The 17866-nt window shown below is 37.4% G+C and overlaps 1 protein-coding gene across 1 annotated transcript in view; it reads right to left on the minus strand.

Moving 5' to 3' along the window:
- Positions 1–17866, minus strand: part of ARAP2 (ArfGAP with RhoGAP domain, ankyrin repeat and PH domain 2) — a 58851-nt gene that overhangs the window by 11543 nt on the left and 29442 nt on the right. The window contains exon 7 of the mRNA XM_039227055.1: positions 5029–5098. Coding sequence (XP_039082986.1) covers positions 5029–5098 — 70 coding nt within the window. The remainder of the gene's footprint in view (positions 1–5028; positions 5099–17866) is intronic.

Genomic DNA, 17866 nt, shown 5'->3' on the forward strand with positions numbered 1-17866 from the left:
GATATTTGAAATGTAACCAACGATGTTGAGTGGGAAACCTCACAGAAAAAGGAGAAGGATGTCAAGAAGTAAAGTAGCTTTTCTTGTTTTCCTTTTTTGTTTTTTATCCTCTCTTAAAAAAAAAATCCCTTCTTACTATTTCAACCACCAACTCTATGAGGAAAATTCTCAAATCTGTTTGGTCAACTCCAGCCCCATATTTCAAGTCATCAATTGTATGTGGAACTATTCCATAAGCACCTCAAACTTTAAATTATCTCCTGAAAACATACCCTTCTCCTCTATATCCTGTTCATTAAATATCACTCTTCTAGTCAGTCTTAAATAGACTTTGATTTGTGCTGATCCTTTGCACCCACATAACTCGGGATCCCCCAGAGCGACATGCCAACTTTGTCCCCTCCACTCTTGGACTCTCTCCAGTTACGTGAGTCTCCTTTACAGTTCTAACATCCCATGTTTCTGCCCAATACAGTGCCTTTGCTTACTCTGTTCTTCAAGGAATGTTGTCCTCTCCAGCTTCACATATTTACTCCCTCTACATCGTTCACATTTCATCATAAATAGATGCTCCAGAAGAAATGTTTTCTGACCAGCCTCTTCTCACCTGGGCAGATAACCTTAATTTAAGCTAACAGCAACCTGCATTTTTCCTTTATAGCAATTACTAACTACAACTCAAATGGTGATTTTTATATTTACTGTGTAATCAGTTCATTAATACAGTCTCCCCAAAGAGACCATGCGTCATACATATGTCTATTTTCCTCATACCTTTCACATAATCGGCGTTGTAGAAGTATTTTCCCAATGAATGAATTCTATGTCCAATCACAATCATCTCAAACTGACAGCTCATTTTTAATGTTTTTTTTTTTAAATTCACTGTAACACTTCCACTGGCCTACGCAGCCCACACTGATAAATTAATGTCTGATTTACTGCATACTCCCTTGATTTGCCTCCCTACTTTCAGCTTCTTTTACTTCTCATCTTTCTTGCATATTATTGTGCAAATGTCATAGTTGGAATATATTTTAAAAAGCTTCATTCAGGGGGATAAAAAATAGATCTTGAAGTTTGCACAGGATTTTGATGGATGGCAATGGCTCAGAAGGTTCAGATGAATGAGCAAAAACATGCAGGTGAAAAAACAGGAAAAAAGATATGTTCACGTTCCCCACCATGTATACCCAGACACTGCCAAACAAAGTCATGCAAAGAAATACACAACTGACTGGCTTAAAGGAAACCCAATAAATGCAGGTGGGTTATGATGCCAGTACTAGGTAACACTAGAGCACTTAGTGCTACCAGAATAAGAAAAGTGGGAAAATGTCTCCCCAGCATCAGGCAACCTCAGATGTAGGAAACAGCAGTGTACCTTTGGGGACAGTTCAAGGGCCTCTCTGGCTATAAATCTATAGTAGCAGAGAGCAGGCTGAAAAATCTAGAAAGTCCAAAAACATTTACACTCCATCTTTAAGGGGATCCATCCTCAAATCTTATGTTGCTTAAAAGTTACAGAAGCTTATAAAAACATATCTCCAGTGAGATAATTAACCATTTGTTGAATTAAAATGTTATCATTAAAAAGGAGATTTTCCTTCTTCTAGACCTGCTTAAAGAGATTAAAAAACAGTTCCTTCAAAAAAGTAACCCACCCACATGTCATAATAATACCATATTTAACAGGTAAGTACTCTATAAGAGGAACAGAAAAACAAATAAATTCCCCAGGAGTGATCAAAATGTACTTAACAAGCTAATTATTATGTCCCTCAAACCTACAGAAGTTACAGTTTCTCTAATGGCTCATTTATAATCTATTATGAGATCCCAAGAAACCTCATAACGTTTAATACTATATAGAGTTGGTTTTACATTTCACTTCTAACAACACATGATAAAGACAATATAGAGGAGGAAAAAAGACAACAGGCTTAGAATGATTGTGTTTTTCAGAGTGTAAAATTTTCCTTAAGGACAGAAATTGTAAAGCATCCCTTGAGCCTGTAACTCACAGATATCAAGGTCAAGTCTGTCATTTATCTACTACCACTTTCAGACAATGAAACGACCACAGGGCAATTCTACCCACAGCTGAGTGAGAATGGGGGTGAGTCAAGATTTCTTGGCAGGTGACAAGATATCAGGGCTGTTGGGATGATGCCATTTTCAGCAATACAATGAAAAAGTTCTTGCAGAGACGTGACTGAGCAGCACTGACAAAAGTGAATGAAAACCAGGGAAATATACAGGTCTATCCAACCATACTCTCCTCGGGTGCACCTTTAAAACACTGAAAAGCCTAACTACTGGGTGCACATGACCACAAAAATGACACACTGACCGGGGACAGTAGCGATGCCCACACCTGTGCCTTCTCTACATTGGCCTTAAAACACCCTCTTCCCAGTCCTCCAATCCAATCCACTCTCCTGCAAGAGAGTCACAAAGAAACGGTATCTCCTTTTAGGAAACATTCCAGTATTTTAATTTTTGCCAAGATGAAACCAATCATCTGGATAATAAATGAATGAAATGCCAGAGAAACAATGATGAAAAAATTTTTTTAAATTGTTAAGTTAAAGAATTTGTAAACATTCATTTTAACATGAACTTTTTATCACAATTTCAAACCAAGGCTACATTATCTCACTGTATCAACATATGCAAATGTGACAGGTAGCTGTCTCCTCACCACAGTTGAAATGAGCTCTAAAATTTTTTTTAAATGTTTATTTATTTTTTGAAAGAGAGAAAGAAAAAGAAACAGAGACAAAGCACAAGCGGGGGAGGGGCAGAGAGAGAAGAAGACAGAATCTGAAATAGGCTCCAGGCTAAGAGCTATCAGCACAGAGCCCTGATGCGGGGTTCAAACTCACGAACTATGGTGTCATGAGTTGAGTCCGTGAGATCATGACCTAAGTCAAAGTCTGGTGCTCAACCAACTGACCACATAGGCTCCCTGAGATGAATGTTTAAAGGACAAACAGAATGAGCCCAGGTGGACACAAATACCAGAAATCCTCTCTCCCAAGTGGAGATAATGATACCACCACCAAAAAAGCCTCATGGCATGGAAGCCTGTCTCCTCCTGAACAATCTTCCCCTCATTTCCATCAAACCAGAGAATCATGCAGCTGCTGGAAAAAACACTAGAGGTCAGATTTCAGTAGACGCAGAGACCACATTGTATCCACGGCTGGTGCAAAAACTGTCTCAACATTCAAATGTACATGCAAAGTAAAAAACACTAGCTGAGGCAAAAAGACAGCTTTCAAAAAAAAATATTTATCCCACCATCTTGCAAACCTCAAAAAGGTATGTTTAGGGGCACCTGAGTGGTTCAGTTGGTTCATGGGACCAAACCCCACATCAGGCTCTACATTAACAGCACGGAGCTTACTTGCAATTCTCTCTCCCTCTTTGGGGCACCAGGGTGGCTCAGTCGGTTAGGTGTCTGACTTCGGCTTAGGTCATGATCTCATGGCTCATGGGTTTGAGCCCCGAGTCGGGTTCTGTGCCGACAGCTAGCTCAGAGCCTGGAGCTGCTTCAGATTCTGTGTCTCCTTCTCTCTCTGACCTTGCCCTGCTCACGGTGTCTCTCTCCTTCTCTCTCAGAAATAAATAAAACATTAAAAAAAAAAAAGGCATTCTCTCTCCCTCTCTCTCTGCCCCTCCCGATTGTGCACACTCTCCTCTCAAAATAAATAAACATTAAATAAAAGTGTGCTTAAATTTATTTGATGCTTTATTTGGATCCCTCCAAAGTGTAACCAAATAATTAATACTTCTCTGAACTTTCTATCATTCTTAATATTGTAGCATGTAAGTGTATGCTACATTCTGTCTATCTAAAAGCAAATTCTCTTTTGCCCTGTAGCACTGAAGAATCAATATATACAAGGGAGTTTAAGTTTCTATTCAAGCCACAGATATCACAATAGGAAGTGAATATCTCCTTATGAGAAAATAATGTTAAATTATAAGCTATAAATAAGAAAATGTGCTTAAATGTTAAATGAGTATGTTAAGGGAATGTATGTAGTTAAGACTATAAAATTACCAGATTTTAATTAACTGAAAATATACATTTATATATTCCCACTTTTCATTAAGGAAACCGTCAAACACAGAGAAGTTGAAAGATTACTACACTGGACATTCATGTGTTTTCCACCCAGATCTGACAACTGTTAACGTCTTCAGTTTTTGTTTTACCTAACTATGTGTGTGAGCAAATATATGTATTTGTAAATATAAATATATAGGTAAGTAACATCTGAAAAACATGTGCAGATACGACATTTCAAATATTTCGGCCTACATCTCCTAAAAATACAGACTGTCTCATACCTAATGAAAACATGATCAAAACAGTATCATGTGGTTAAGACTCACTTACCTAAAGACTAAACTGTGACCACTTTCACATCAAGGTATTCAATGAGCTCTAACCCAAAAAACCTTCTCAGCTTCATCTCCCACAAGTCTCCTTCATATATTCTAACCAGAAAATTGATTTCCCACCTGGACATGTTATTGTTCTCTAAATAGGCATGTTCTGTTCTCTAGTCTCAATGCACAAATGTTCCTCTTTTGTCAAGACTCATGGCAAAGGAAATCTCATGTAAGGAGCCTTCTCTGGTTCTTCCACATCCTTCCAGAGTACAAAGTAACCTCTCTTGGTGTTGCCATTTCCTCCCTGTAGTACCCTCTTGTAAACATTCCTTAGTGCTCTCTAGGAGAAAGGCCATTTCTTATCCATTCTTAGGTCGTTCACAATTCCTATAGCTTGTAGAAGACACTCCATAAATAATTGTTGGGAGTATATTTTTTTAATCAAGATTGCATGTGTCAAGGAAAAGTTAAACATGAAACAAATGTTTCATCCTGTGTAAACTCTTTTCATTTTGACAATCCAACTCTTGTTCTTAAAAATCAAATTGCTAGCTTAGTATGCTAAAATACACCTTATATATATATATAAGACAACCTTTGAGAAATATAAAATGTACTTACCTTCTCATTATTGTAATAAGAAATGCTAAGGCCATCAAATTTCACCCATCTCTTCTGAAACATGCGTTTTCTGTAAGATATATGAAATTGTTATCCAACATTCAAGTATCATGAATTTGGCTTTTAAATACATTTGTAATGTAACTGTGTTTAGTACATTCCTATTTGTTATTAATCAGTGTAAAAAACATAGGCTATGACAATGTACAGTTCTGGCAATGGTATGTGACTAATGATACATAAATGACACTTTCTAATCAGTTAACATATTTAAAACAATGATTCTGTTGGTATTGGCACAAAAACGGGCACAGATCAAAGGAACGGGAGATCCCAGAAATAAACCCACATTTATATGGTCAGTTAATCTACCACAAAGAAGGCAAGAATATACAATGGGATAAATAGGCATTTTTCCAAACAAGATATTCAGATGGCCAACAGACACAAGAAAAGATGCTCAATATCACTAATAATCAGGGAAATGCAAATCAAAACTGCAAAGAGATAGTGCCTTACACCTTTCAGAATGGCTAGAATCAAAGTGATAAGAAATAACAAGTATTGAAGATGTGGAGAAAAAGGGACCCTCATGCACTGTGGTGGAAATGTAAATCAGTACAACCACTGTGCAAAACAGTATGGAGTTTCCTCAGAAAATTAAAAATACCACTAAGATTGAATAATTCCACTACAAAGTATTTACCAACAACAAAAAACAAACAAAAAGCAACAGGATTTTGGAAAAATATATGCACCCTATGTTTACTGCAGCATTATTTACAGTAGCCAAGATATGGCAGCAACCCAAGTGTCCATCCATAGATGAATGGATAAAGATGTGGTGTGTGTGTGTATACATATACATATATATATACACACACACATATAACAGAATATAGTGCAGCCATAAAAAAGGAGGAGATCTTGCCAATTGTGGCATGTGGCAAGATCCAACATGGATGGACCTAGAGAACATTATGCTAAGTGAAGTAAGTCAAACCAAGAAACACAAATACCTTATGATTTCACTCATATGTGGAATCTAAAAAACAAAACAAATGAACAAACAAAAAGCAGAATCAAACCTATATAGACATTTGATGGTTGCCAGAGGGGTGAGGGGTAGGAGGATGGGTAAAATGGGTGAAGGGAGATCCAGGCTTCCCAGTTATAGAATGAATAGATCATGGGAATAGAAGATACAGCATAGGGAATGTAGCCAATGACACTATAATACTGTTGTATGGTGACAGATGGTAGATACACTTGTGCTGAGCACAGCATAACTTATAGAGACATTGATTCACTATATTGTACATCTAGAACCAATGTAACATCATATATCAAATATATTCAAGTACAAAACTTAACTAAATAAAACAATGATATTGTTAACAGTATTAATATCCACATTAATAAGGTTGAGTGGAAAACAAAGTGTAGTCAGAAACACTATCACTGCACCCATTTCCCCTAATGGAAATAACCCTTTAATAAAGATAATATACGGGCACCTGGCTGGCTCAGTTGGTAAAGCATGTGGCTCTTAATCTCGGGGTCATGAGTTCAAGCCCCATGCTGGGAGTAGAGTTTACTTAAAAATTAATTAATATTTTTAAAAAGATAACATAAGCTTTCATCCTTCATTAAGCTTACAGCATTTATCTTATTTTACCTTAACTTTTGCTTTGGAGCATTTAGCAATATTTTGCTAAAATAACAAAGCTTTGTCAACTGAATTCATAGAGATAAATTACTCAATTTTCATCAAATGAGCTGAAAAAAAGCCCTGTATACAAAATCCTTTACAATCATCCAAAATTCACTAAAATGTTAACATTTTTCAAAAAGAATCAGATGAGGGGCCCCTGGGTGGCTCAGTCAGTTAAGAGTCCGACTTCGGCACACGTCGTGATCTCATGATTCATGGGTTTGAGCCCCACGTCGGGCTCTGTGCTGACAGCTGGAGCCTGGAGCCTGTTTCAGATTCTGTGTCTCCCTCCCTCTCTGACCCTCCCCTGCGCATGCTGTCTCTCTCTCTCAGAAATAGATTAAAAAAAAAAAAAAAAAAGAATCAGATGAAAGACAAATGCAGTTTAAAATGATTACTGAAAATGAGCAACAAAACAAATAATGTAATCACATGTTTCCTACTTAGGTTGAAAAGAAAAAAACTTTTTCTGACTATTTAAGGGAAAAATGAAGAACCAATCCCACATGGGCTTCTTTTTATTTTGTTTGTTTCAGAAGCCTTCCCTGAAGTGAGATAATCCTATTCTCTAAGTGTCTTTTCTCTACTTGACACAATATAGATATTTTTGGCTTTTAACACAGATCATATATGAAAGCTAATTTTCTGTTTAAATAAAGTCGTTTCTAAACAAATGCATAAATAACAATCACGTCTACCTTTTCCTTTTGTATAAATAAGAGACTGGTATAACATTCAGTGATTTTCATAAAATTTAAAGATAGAAAAATAACTTCTACAAGTGTGGAGAACTTGTCTTCCCAGCTGTTTTCTGAGCACCAAACATGGATCACTCCAGTGAAATACAGTGAGCCTCCCACACTGATCTATTCTGCTTCCCATAAAATTAGAGCAAACTTGACCAAATGGAGAGAAAAGTTTCAAAGTTCATCAGCGCAGACATTTTCACATATAAACATTTGAATTAGTTATGAAGTAAAATAAAGACTTTGAAACTATAAGCACAACTAACTACTCAGCTCTTTTTCCATCATCTGCTTCTTTTTAACTTCCCTTGATCTATATTTTCTTGACATTGAAACATCCAATAGTCAGTTGATTTTTAAAACCCAAGGGCTTTTTAAATTCCCAGCCTTAAATGGTAGAGAAATATTAAACACAATAATTATACATTGAACAAATTAAACACTTTGCACTCATGTCACATTGATCTCTGTCCTACTTGAAGTCAGGTAAACACAGATCTTCCCACACAATGTCAGCAATAATTCTGTAAATCAAGATTTTGTTGTGAGCTCTACGTACCTTACATTGTGAATGGTGATAAGCTAGAGCTCAAGAGTACCTATAATCTTTCAGCTCAGAATAAAAATAATCAACATCTATAGGGAGATCTTAGGACCTTCCATTACCCCTCTATTCCCTTTGCTAATGACTTCTCTTTCAGAGATCCCCCCGTACTACCTACACAAATATTCCTTCCCTGATGACACAATCCAAAGCAGATGACAAAGTTATCCTCTCTCAAAGCACACTCTCCTTTTCCTCTTAACAATGAACAGAATCTCTAATTGTAACATACATACATTTGTTTGCTTGCTCAAAGTCTGTCTCCCACACTATACCTTATGCTTTACAAGGACAAAGTCCAAGAGTGTTTCATCCTTTACTACATGATCAGCAACTATACAGAGACAAGTACGGCACTAAAAAAAAGAATCTGTCAAATGAATGAGTGATATGATTAAGCATAGTCCCTTTAGCAAGATGACAAACCTCAGTGACTGGCACTCAAATAATCAGCACCTTAAAAAAAAAAAAAAAAAAGGAAAACTTCTGAAAACTCAAAATTAAATTCAAAGTTTCAAAACCTGCCAAAGCACAGAGTGAAAAAAGTTTGGAGACTACTTTAATATGTTTTACTTAAGATTGTTAACTGCAGCTACTTGGACTCCTAAGCCTTTCTTAGAATTCCATCACCAATTTGATAGACAGTTTGGGGTCTGAGGCATCATCCAGGACTATAACATTTGTATCCACAGAAAAATGAGAAGGGGAAGACACAGGACAGACAGCTCAGGGATCAAAGATATCACCATCTGACCCCATCTCTCAGCACTGAAGACCAAGGGTACACTCTATCCTTGGCTCCCTCAACAAAGCCTCAATCAAAACCTTTACCGATATGAGGCTTCTTAGTTTCTGAAGTATTTTCCCATTCATTTAATTTTCACAACTACCAGGTAACTATTAGATGTATTCAGGCATTGTAAATCAATTATTTTTAAATACTACTAAATCCCTCTAATAATCCTATGGAGGGAAACCTCAACAGGACAAGTCCCAGCCCACAGGGGAATGGAATGAGAAGCCACGTGGTGTAGCATCTGAGGAAACGACCATTCTGCAATTGGAGAGAGCCACTGTGCAGTCGACTAATGGCCCTCTCCTTCTGCTGTATTCATTCATGCAGGCAGCCATCAAATCTGTGGGTACCTACCCAGTGGACAGGATGCTACAGCCATATTACTTCCTGTCTCTAGACTTGTTCTTGCCCAGCCTTCTCAGATGCTATTTTCTCTACTTAGAATGCTACTGGCCTGTTCTTGACATGGTCAGCTCCTTATCCTTGAAACCTCAGCTTAAAAGTATCCCCTCCAGTAGCCACACTGACTACCATATAATTCCTACAGATCCCCTTGGTCTCTTACTCCATTTCTTCACTCAAAGACACCTAGCAGATTTTGGCATTACATATTTGCTTTGTTTACCTATCTCCCATGTGAGAAATTGAGATACCTGAGTGGAGAAAGCATTCCTGTTTTGTTTATCAATATAAAACCGGGGCGCCTGGGTGGCTCAGTCAGTTAAGCGTCCGACTTCTGGTCAGGTCATGATCTCACGGTTTGTGGGTTTGAGCCCCACATCAGGCTCTATGCTGACAGCTCAGAGCCTGGAGCCTGTTTCAGATTCTGTGTCTCCCTCTCTCTCTGACCCTCCCCTGCTCAAGATCGATCGATCTCTCTCTCTCTCAGAAATAAAAACATTAAAAAAAATTTTTTTAAATAAATAAAACCAGCGACTGCCACAGTTCCTAGCAATAAAATGAGCTTAATAAATATTTAATGAACAAAGGAACATATTTTTCACTGAAAAATGCCTACTCAAATCTGTGTTATTTATATATAAGATAAACACCACTAAAACATTTTATCCTTAATTTCATGTTTTGCTTTTTTCAAATACTGAAGATTTTTTAATATGATAAAATAAAAGCTTTGTAAAATATTTTGTTATTACAGAAAAATTAGAGCCTACAGAAAGCTCATCATTCATTTCCATGAAATTCATGGAAAATTCATCATTAATATCCACATAATTTAAAAATACATTTTATGTTTAAACACTTAAAATATACTTTGTAAAAAATGTATGCATTTGACATGTTATTTAAAAATGCAAATCAATACAAAATACTTCCAGAACTAAATTTACATAAATATTGTTTAATCTATTTTGCTTATTAAATACATCAACATTATATTAACTGTTTCCTGCATGTAAGGTCAATACTGGATTCTAATAGCTGGTAATTAAAGATAAGAACTTACATTTATATCCTTTCTCACATTATTATTCTTCTTTCTAGCAAATGGAAACTCAGATTTAATGTTGGTAAGCATTACAAATTAAAATTTCAATGAAATAACAGGGAGAACTTAAGAAGGTATTTCTAAATGTCAATGTACAATTTTAAAATAAATATAATGAATACTAAATTTTTAAGAACTATGTTCTCTGTGCAAGGATTATATATTTCTGTCACATTTTTATAAAAGGTTATTAGATCTCAATCAGCTAATTCCACTGGAATTACATAAAATTAATCTAATACACACAATTAGAGGTTGCAAAAGTAAACATTTACTCTGGTTTGTTATACTTTTTCTCTTAAATTTTGCTTTACAGCTTAATTTACTTAGTAAGTGTTAAAAAAATAAGATATGGTATAAAATACAGTGTCATCCTATACTGTGTTTCTACTGTCATAGGACACAAATTAGATCTGAAATAATAATGAATTACTAAATAGAAAAGAGATTTTTAAAGCACCAATTAAGAATTTATTTGGCATAATAATCCTCATAATAAAAACACCAAACAGTGTATTGTGCTTTTCTCTAGGCCACGCCACAGGGCAAAAACAAATACTAATTCATTTAATCCTCCAAGCAACCACATGAGGTGATATTATTATTCCCATTTTACAGATGAAGGCACACAGGCACTGGTAAGTTAAGTAACTTGTCCCACAACTACTAAGGAATGTATCTGTGAGTCAGATCCAGGCAATCTGGTCCCAAAGTCTGTGCTCTCAACCACTACGCACAATAGACTCAGTATGTTTTAAAGCAAGGCATCCTGGACATCCCTTCAGGCAGCGGTAACATTTGACCTCTACCCATTTTATACGTGAGTTCAATTTTGCAAAGTGCGTCAGAATTCCTTCAGAAAAAAAGGTGGAGCAGATGTTAAATGTATTAGCCCAGGGGCGCCTGGGTGGCTCAGTCGGTTAAGCGTCCGACTTTCACTTAGGTCATGATCTCGCGGTTCGTGGGTTCGAGCCCCGTGTCAGGCTCTGTGCTGACTCCCAGCTCAGAGCCTGGAGCCTGCTTCGGATTCTGTGTCTCCCTCTCTCTCTGACCCTCCCCTGCTCACGCTGTCTCTCTCTCTCTCTCCTAGAAATAAATTAAAAAAAAAAAAAAAGAAATGTATTAGCCCAGGTTTTATCCCAGTTTGTTTTTAGGATTCTGAAGGGAAGCATTTCTTTAAGAAGCTTTTTTAGAATAATTTATAAGACTTGTGCCACGTTCCTGAACGAATTCCTATAAACTCTTCCCTTGAGCTCTGGGAGGGCAGCTGGTGTGAAGTTTCAACTGCGACTGTAAACACAGCCTTGCCACCTGGTGTCGGTTTTTGTTGTCTCAAAACTGTGTGTCTTAAGAATTCTTTTTTTTTTTTTTTTTAACAACAGTCCATCTACAGACAATTAAATCTGTATTTATGAAGTACTCACAGAAGTATTCCTGTTTTAATTTCATTCCTAAGTGCCAACAGGGTTGTGGAGATTTTTTGTTTGTTTTTAAAAAGATGTACTATTTAAGCTTTAAAAAATGACCAAATCAAATAAGCATGGTAACCAAAGATATTAATGTAAGGTGGCAACGGCTACCAAACTGTCATCAAATAGGACACAACTAAAATGAGCCTCAAAGGCACTAAGTCAAATTTATGACTTTAATTAATCATGGAATTTAAATCATCACAAATATACTTCTCAATAAGTCTAAACAGTATCTAATGAAATGTGTTCCAGATTCATCTGCCTTATTTATATAATCCTGAAGAATTATATGCAAACCTTATCTTAATTGCTACTCTAACCCTAAACAGCCTCAATGTTTTAGAACTATTACAGTTTCTAAAAGTGTAGATTTTTATCTGATTACTCATGTTTTTATTTAGCTAAGTTTTTATTTTACCTACTCTTTTAAGTATGAGGCTTGTAAATGATGCAGTATTAATTATGAAGTATTTAATAAATATAGATGCAAGAAATTATTATAATATTTCTATAAAATGCCAGCACTATCTCTTCCCGGCCTTTTGGCTAAGACCAAGTGTAAAATGCCATCACTTTTCTATTCCAAAATGCAATTCCTCACATTTAAGCAAACCAAAATGATAGTTTCTGAGACTAGGTGAACTAAAAGGAGTTAGAGCCAAAAAATCAAAAACCAGGCAAAATTCTCTGACATTCCAGCTTCTATCTCTCACTTAACTCCTTCATTTTTTTTTAATGTTTTATTTAGTTTATGTTTTATTTATTTCTAGGGGAGAGAGAGACAGCATGAGCAGGGGAGGGTCAGAGGGAGGGAGTCACAGACTCTGAAACACGCTCCAGGCTCTGAGCTGGCAGTCAGCACAGAGCCCGACGCGGGGCTCGAACCCACGAACCCTGAGATCATGACCTGAGCGAAAGTCGGACACTTAACCGACTAAGCCACCCGGGCGCCCCTCACTTAACTCCTTCAATGAGAAAAAAACAAATGTTATTTTAATGTAAAATCTTAAGTGATAAAAAACTTTTGGAAATCAATAATAAAGCATTAATTTTAATACATCACCACCAATTTTTAAATATTCACAAAGAGCTTAGTGCTTCCTTGACATGGTATACAAAAAGCTATGTTAAATGATTCATATCTTATGGAGTCATACCCTGTACACACACACACACACACACACACACACACACACACAAACAGGAAAGCAGATTCTAGTTCAGATGATCAGTTAAAAGCTTGCATTTACCTCTACTCTTCCCAAAGTTGTTTCAAAAAGTTAAAAAAAATTAAATAAAAACTTACAAACCAAAAATGATGATAGAAGTAGACGACAGGAACAATTTACGAGATAAACTTGTACCCCTCATCACTCCATCCCAGAACCCTCCTTCTCTTCATACAGCTGGAAAAATGCCCCTCTTCTTGCTGAACAGAATATCAGAGTTTTCGTTCATTGCAGAAGATCACAAGCGAGAGAGTCTCTGGACTGTGACACTCACACATGATTGAACGTAGGGAGCGATATTCAAAACAGAAGAATTAAACAAAAGTCCGTGTTATAGATATTTGTACTCAAAGTCCACTTTCCCTACTAAGCTCCCAAAACGCTGTTTACCAGCCTTATCACCCTAAAAAAAAATGATTCATTTAAAAGGTAGTGGCATGAGGAGTCACCAGGGAAACACGTTAAAAGTCCAGCAAGATCATCTTACAAGAAATGAGTTAACAGGACTCATGAGAACCTGTTCCTAGCAGCTTTGCAGGATCTCACTTTAAAAATGAAACTTTAGTGGGGGGCCTGGGTGGCTTAGTCGGTTAAGCGTCCGACTTTCGCTTAGGTCATGATCTCGCGGTTCATGGGTTCGAGCCCCCCGTCAGGCTCTGTGCTGACTGCCAGCTCAAAGCCTGGAGCCTGTTTCAGAGTCTGTATCTCCCTCTCTCTCTGACCCTCCCCTGCTCACGCTGTCTCTCTCTCCTAGAAATAAATAAAACATTAAAAAAAATTTTTTTTTTTTTAAAAGAAAATTTGGGGGACACCTGGATGGCTCAGTCAGTTAAGTGTCGACTTCGACTCAGGTCAGGATCTCACGGTTCATGACTTCAAGTGCCACATCAGGTTCTGTGCTGACATCTCGGAGTCTGGAGCCTGCTTCAGATTCTGTCTCCCTCTCTCTTGGCCCCTCCCATGTGCTGTGTGCACCCTGTGCTTTCCCTTAAAAATTATTCTTTAATTAAAAAAATGAAACTTTTGAGGAAAAAGATGGGGAATGATCCCCCCCAAAGAAATAAAAGAAACAGACTGAACAGGAAAAGAAAAGCTTCATAAAAACACATTAAGATCTTTAGAGATAACAAAATATTGATGAACACTAACAGTAAGCTATAAAAACAACAGTTAAAGAAAGTGCTTTTGATATTAAATACAGGATAACAAAAAACAAAAGTGGGTTAGAAAATAACAATTGAAGAAACATCCCAGAAATGAAACATGGAAAAGCTACATTGTTTTCAACACCAAACTACCAAGAAGTTAAGAAAAAACAGACTAGTTAACAAAGAAAGAAAACAAGAAAATTTCCCAGAACTAAAAAAAGTGGTCTACATATAAAGGATAAAGAATCAGATTTCTCAATAACCAGTTCTATAATACCAGAGCTCTAGAAGACTATGGATTGCTAATCTGGAGGCAGTATTCTTTCTCATCAAGACTTCTGAGACATGATAAATCATCAGTAAGCATGTTTAGGAAATAATATAACACTTTGAAAAATGCAAAGTCTCAAAACCTGCCCCTCCTATCCACTGTGTCTGAGGAAGCTCCAAGAAGCACCGGTGGGTATGCTGGCAGTGAGACAATGACAGGAGATTGAGGAAAGACCAACACACCAAGCACAAAGGATCCCTCGGACAGTAACGAAAGGGATCACAGAACGCTAACCAGCTAGGAGTGCAGCAGGCCTGGAGCCCACCAGGCCAAACTACACAAGATTCCTTAGGAGGCTGTGACATGATAAAATTGATTTCTATTTTGGTTACTTCACAGATTTATAGTTCTTAGGAAGAATTCTGAGATGAATGAATGAATAACATTAAAAAAGTAGTAAAAAAGTTAAGAGTTTTAAATTCCAAGGAAAACTAAAGATCACAAAGAAAAATTGATCCTATGTTACTGAGCTCACCTATGAACAGCATTTATAGTCACAAGAGTATAAAACTAAATGCAGATATAATCTAAATATTTATACAACTTCAATAAAAGGATGATAGACAGGAACTGTGTCTTTGCCAGAAGGGGCAGGGGATGGCAATAAAAATGTATAAACATGAAGGGTGCCTGGATGGCTCAGTCAGTTAAGCATCTGACTTCAGCTCGGGTCATGATCTTGCAGTCTGTGAGTTCAAGCCCTGCATCGGGCTCTGTGCTGACAGTGCAGAGCCCACTTCAGATCATCTGTACCCCCTCTTTTTGCTCTTCCCTTCATTGCACATGTGTATATGTGTGCCCACTCTCTCAAAAATAAACAAAAAAATACTGAACATACATTATATTTCATGGTAGTACCTCAAGAGATAATCCCTAGCACTAAAAAGTAAGAAAAAATAGCGTAAAAATATTAAGATAGGGGCACCTGGCTGGCTCAGTCTGTAGAGCATGCAACTCTTGATCTCAGGGTCATGAGGTCAAACCCCACAATGGGCATGGAGCCTACTTAAAAAAAAATTGCAAAAAAATATTTTTCTATTTAAATATTATTAAGAAATATAAAGCAAATACCAAAAGAAACTACAAAAAGAGTTGAAAGTGTCAGTCTCTTGCAAGGATGTGGGAGGGCAGGAAAGTTGCTATGTGTTTTTAACAAGCCACTTAGAACTTTCTGACACTTTAAACCACATGCTTTTATAATCACCAGAAACTTTATTTTAAAAGTTTAATGTGGGGGCGCCTGGGTGGCTCAGTCGGCTGAAGGTCGGACTTCGGCTCAGGTCACGATCCCGCGGTTCGTGGGTTCGAGCCCTGAGTCTGGGTCTATGCTGACAGCTCAGAGCCTGGAGCCTGCTTCAGATTCTGTTTCTCCTTCTCTCTATGCCCTTCTCCAGGCTCATCCTCCCCCATCCCCCATGCCTCTCTCTCTCACACACGCACTTTTGAAACTTTGAAAAATGCAAAATAACACACGCACGCACACACACATGTGCACACACACTAAACATTAAAAATAATTTAAGTTTTAAAACGTTTAATGTGAACACACTGTTTCTTTACGTTCTATTTTCCAAGGTAAAAACTGACTAGAACTCACTTTCACAAACACTATCAGAGGTCTAAAATAAAGTGCTGCTCTTCTGAAGAGAAAGGAAACTATGGTTTATTGAGCCCCAACTGTCGGGCCCAATGTTACTTACTTTTTCAACTGATCCCACAGAAGGGTCTTGACCTTACACTTTTACGTTTGGGAAATGGAAGTTCTGAGACACTGAGTCACATAGCAAATGAGTAACAGACAGCTTACAACTCCAATTTCTTTCTGATTCCAACACCCTCACTCATTTCTCTGCCACTAGATGGACTAAAAGAAATTAGTCATAGTATTTAATAAATACTGAAACTCAGAAGTTGTTCCCTGAAACTACAAATAAAATATTGAGGCTTTTTATTGGCTTGGCACAGTCTTTACAAACTAAGTATGACTTGAGAAATGGCCAACTAGATATCTTTTATCACAGATTTAAGATTCAACTTTAAGTTCAACACAGTGCTTGGTATATAGAACACCCTGGTTGGATAAAAGACTTCTCAACTTTATACTACATTTGCTTTTCACTGAAAGGCCAACCAGAGGTCAGCATTCCCAGGAGATGTGAGGCACACCCACACTTGTGTACCAGCGTGAAGAATCGCTCCACTCAAGTAGACTTGGATACACTGGCCACACGCTGGGAAATCGGTCACTGACAAAGGCAACAATTAATAAGCTCAGATCTCCCACCAAGTCCTGGACTACTGGCTTCTGGGAGATCCCAACTACTGTCTGGTATTTGATCTTTTCTTGGTCTTGGACCATTGGCTTTTTCATTTTCCTCAGCTCTCTGTTCAACCTGGACGTGCAATCCACTGGCAGTCTCTACGTCCTGGTTCTAGAGGCCAACCTCGTGTCTTCCATAAAATAATCCAGCTAACCCTGGCTATCCATCCCAGAGGCTTCAGTACCCCCAGATACCATCTACGTCGGTGCCTTTTCATTCCCTCTAGTGAGAAAGTATTTCTTCTAAAAATGCTAGTTAAAATCTTATCTACTTTCCAAAGCCTAAGTGAACTGCTACTTCTCATTCCTAGAAGATCTCTGAAGAAATGTTTTCTCAACTCCATTTTGGTTTTATTTTTATTTGCTTCCTTTTTTCTGCCCTAAATGAAAGACACAAGGAAGACAAGGAACAGATACATCTTGGGTGTTTTTGTATTCCTCCACAAATTATTTTTTAACTAATTAATTTATCTATTTATTTACTGGTGGGGGAGGGAGGGAGAGAGAGAAAACCTAAGCAGGGGGAGAGAGGCAGAAAGGGAATCCCAAGCAGGCTCCCCACTGTCAATGCAGAGCCCAGACATGGGGCTCAAACCCACAAACTGTGAGATCATCTCTTGAGCTGAAACCAAGAGTCGGCACTCAATCAACTAAGCCACCAAGTACCCCTGCGTTCCTCATAAATTATTAAGGATATTCTATATTTGAACTGCTGAGTTAGCCTCACATGTTCTGCTTCTGCCCTCCTAGGCTCAGATTCCCACACAATGCCTCTTCATGGTTAAAAAGTTAATATTTTTTAAAAGAGGAATTTAGCTGAGTAAGAAAGTCATAAAACATACTTTCTAGTAAAATATGAATTCAAGATGCATTGCAATTTTTATAAAAATGTTGGTGCATTATACTCATACAAATATCTTTACAAAACAGCAAGTTGAGAATGTCAAAAAGGTTTCATTGTTGCACATAAT

Source organism: Hyaena hyaena, unplaced genomic scaffold (assembly GCF_003009895.1).
Source record: "Hyaena hyaena isolate Hyena2069 unplaced genomic scaffold, ASM300989v1 scaffold_24, whole genome shotgun sequence".
In the NCBI taxonomy this organism is placed as follows: Eukaryota; Metazoa; Chordata; class Mammalia; order Carnivora; family Hyaenidae; genus Hyaena; species Hyaena hyaena.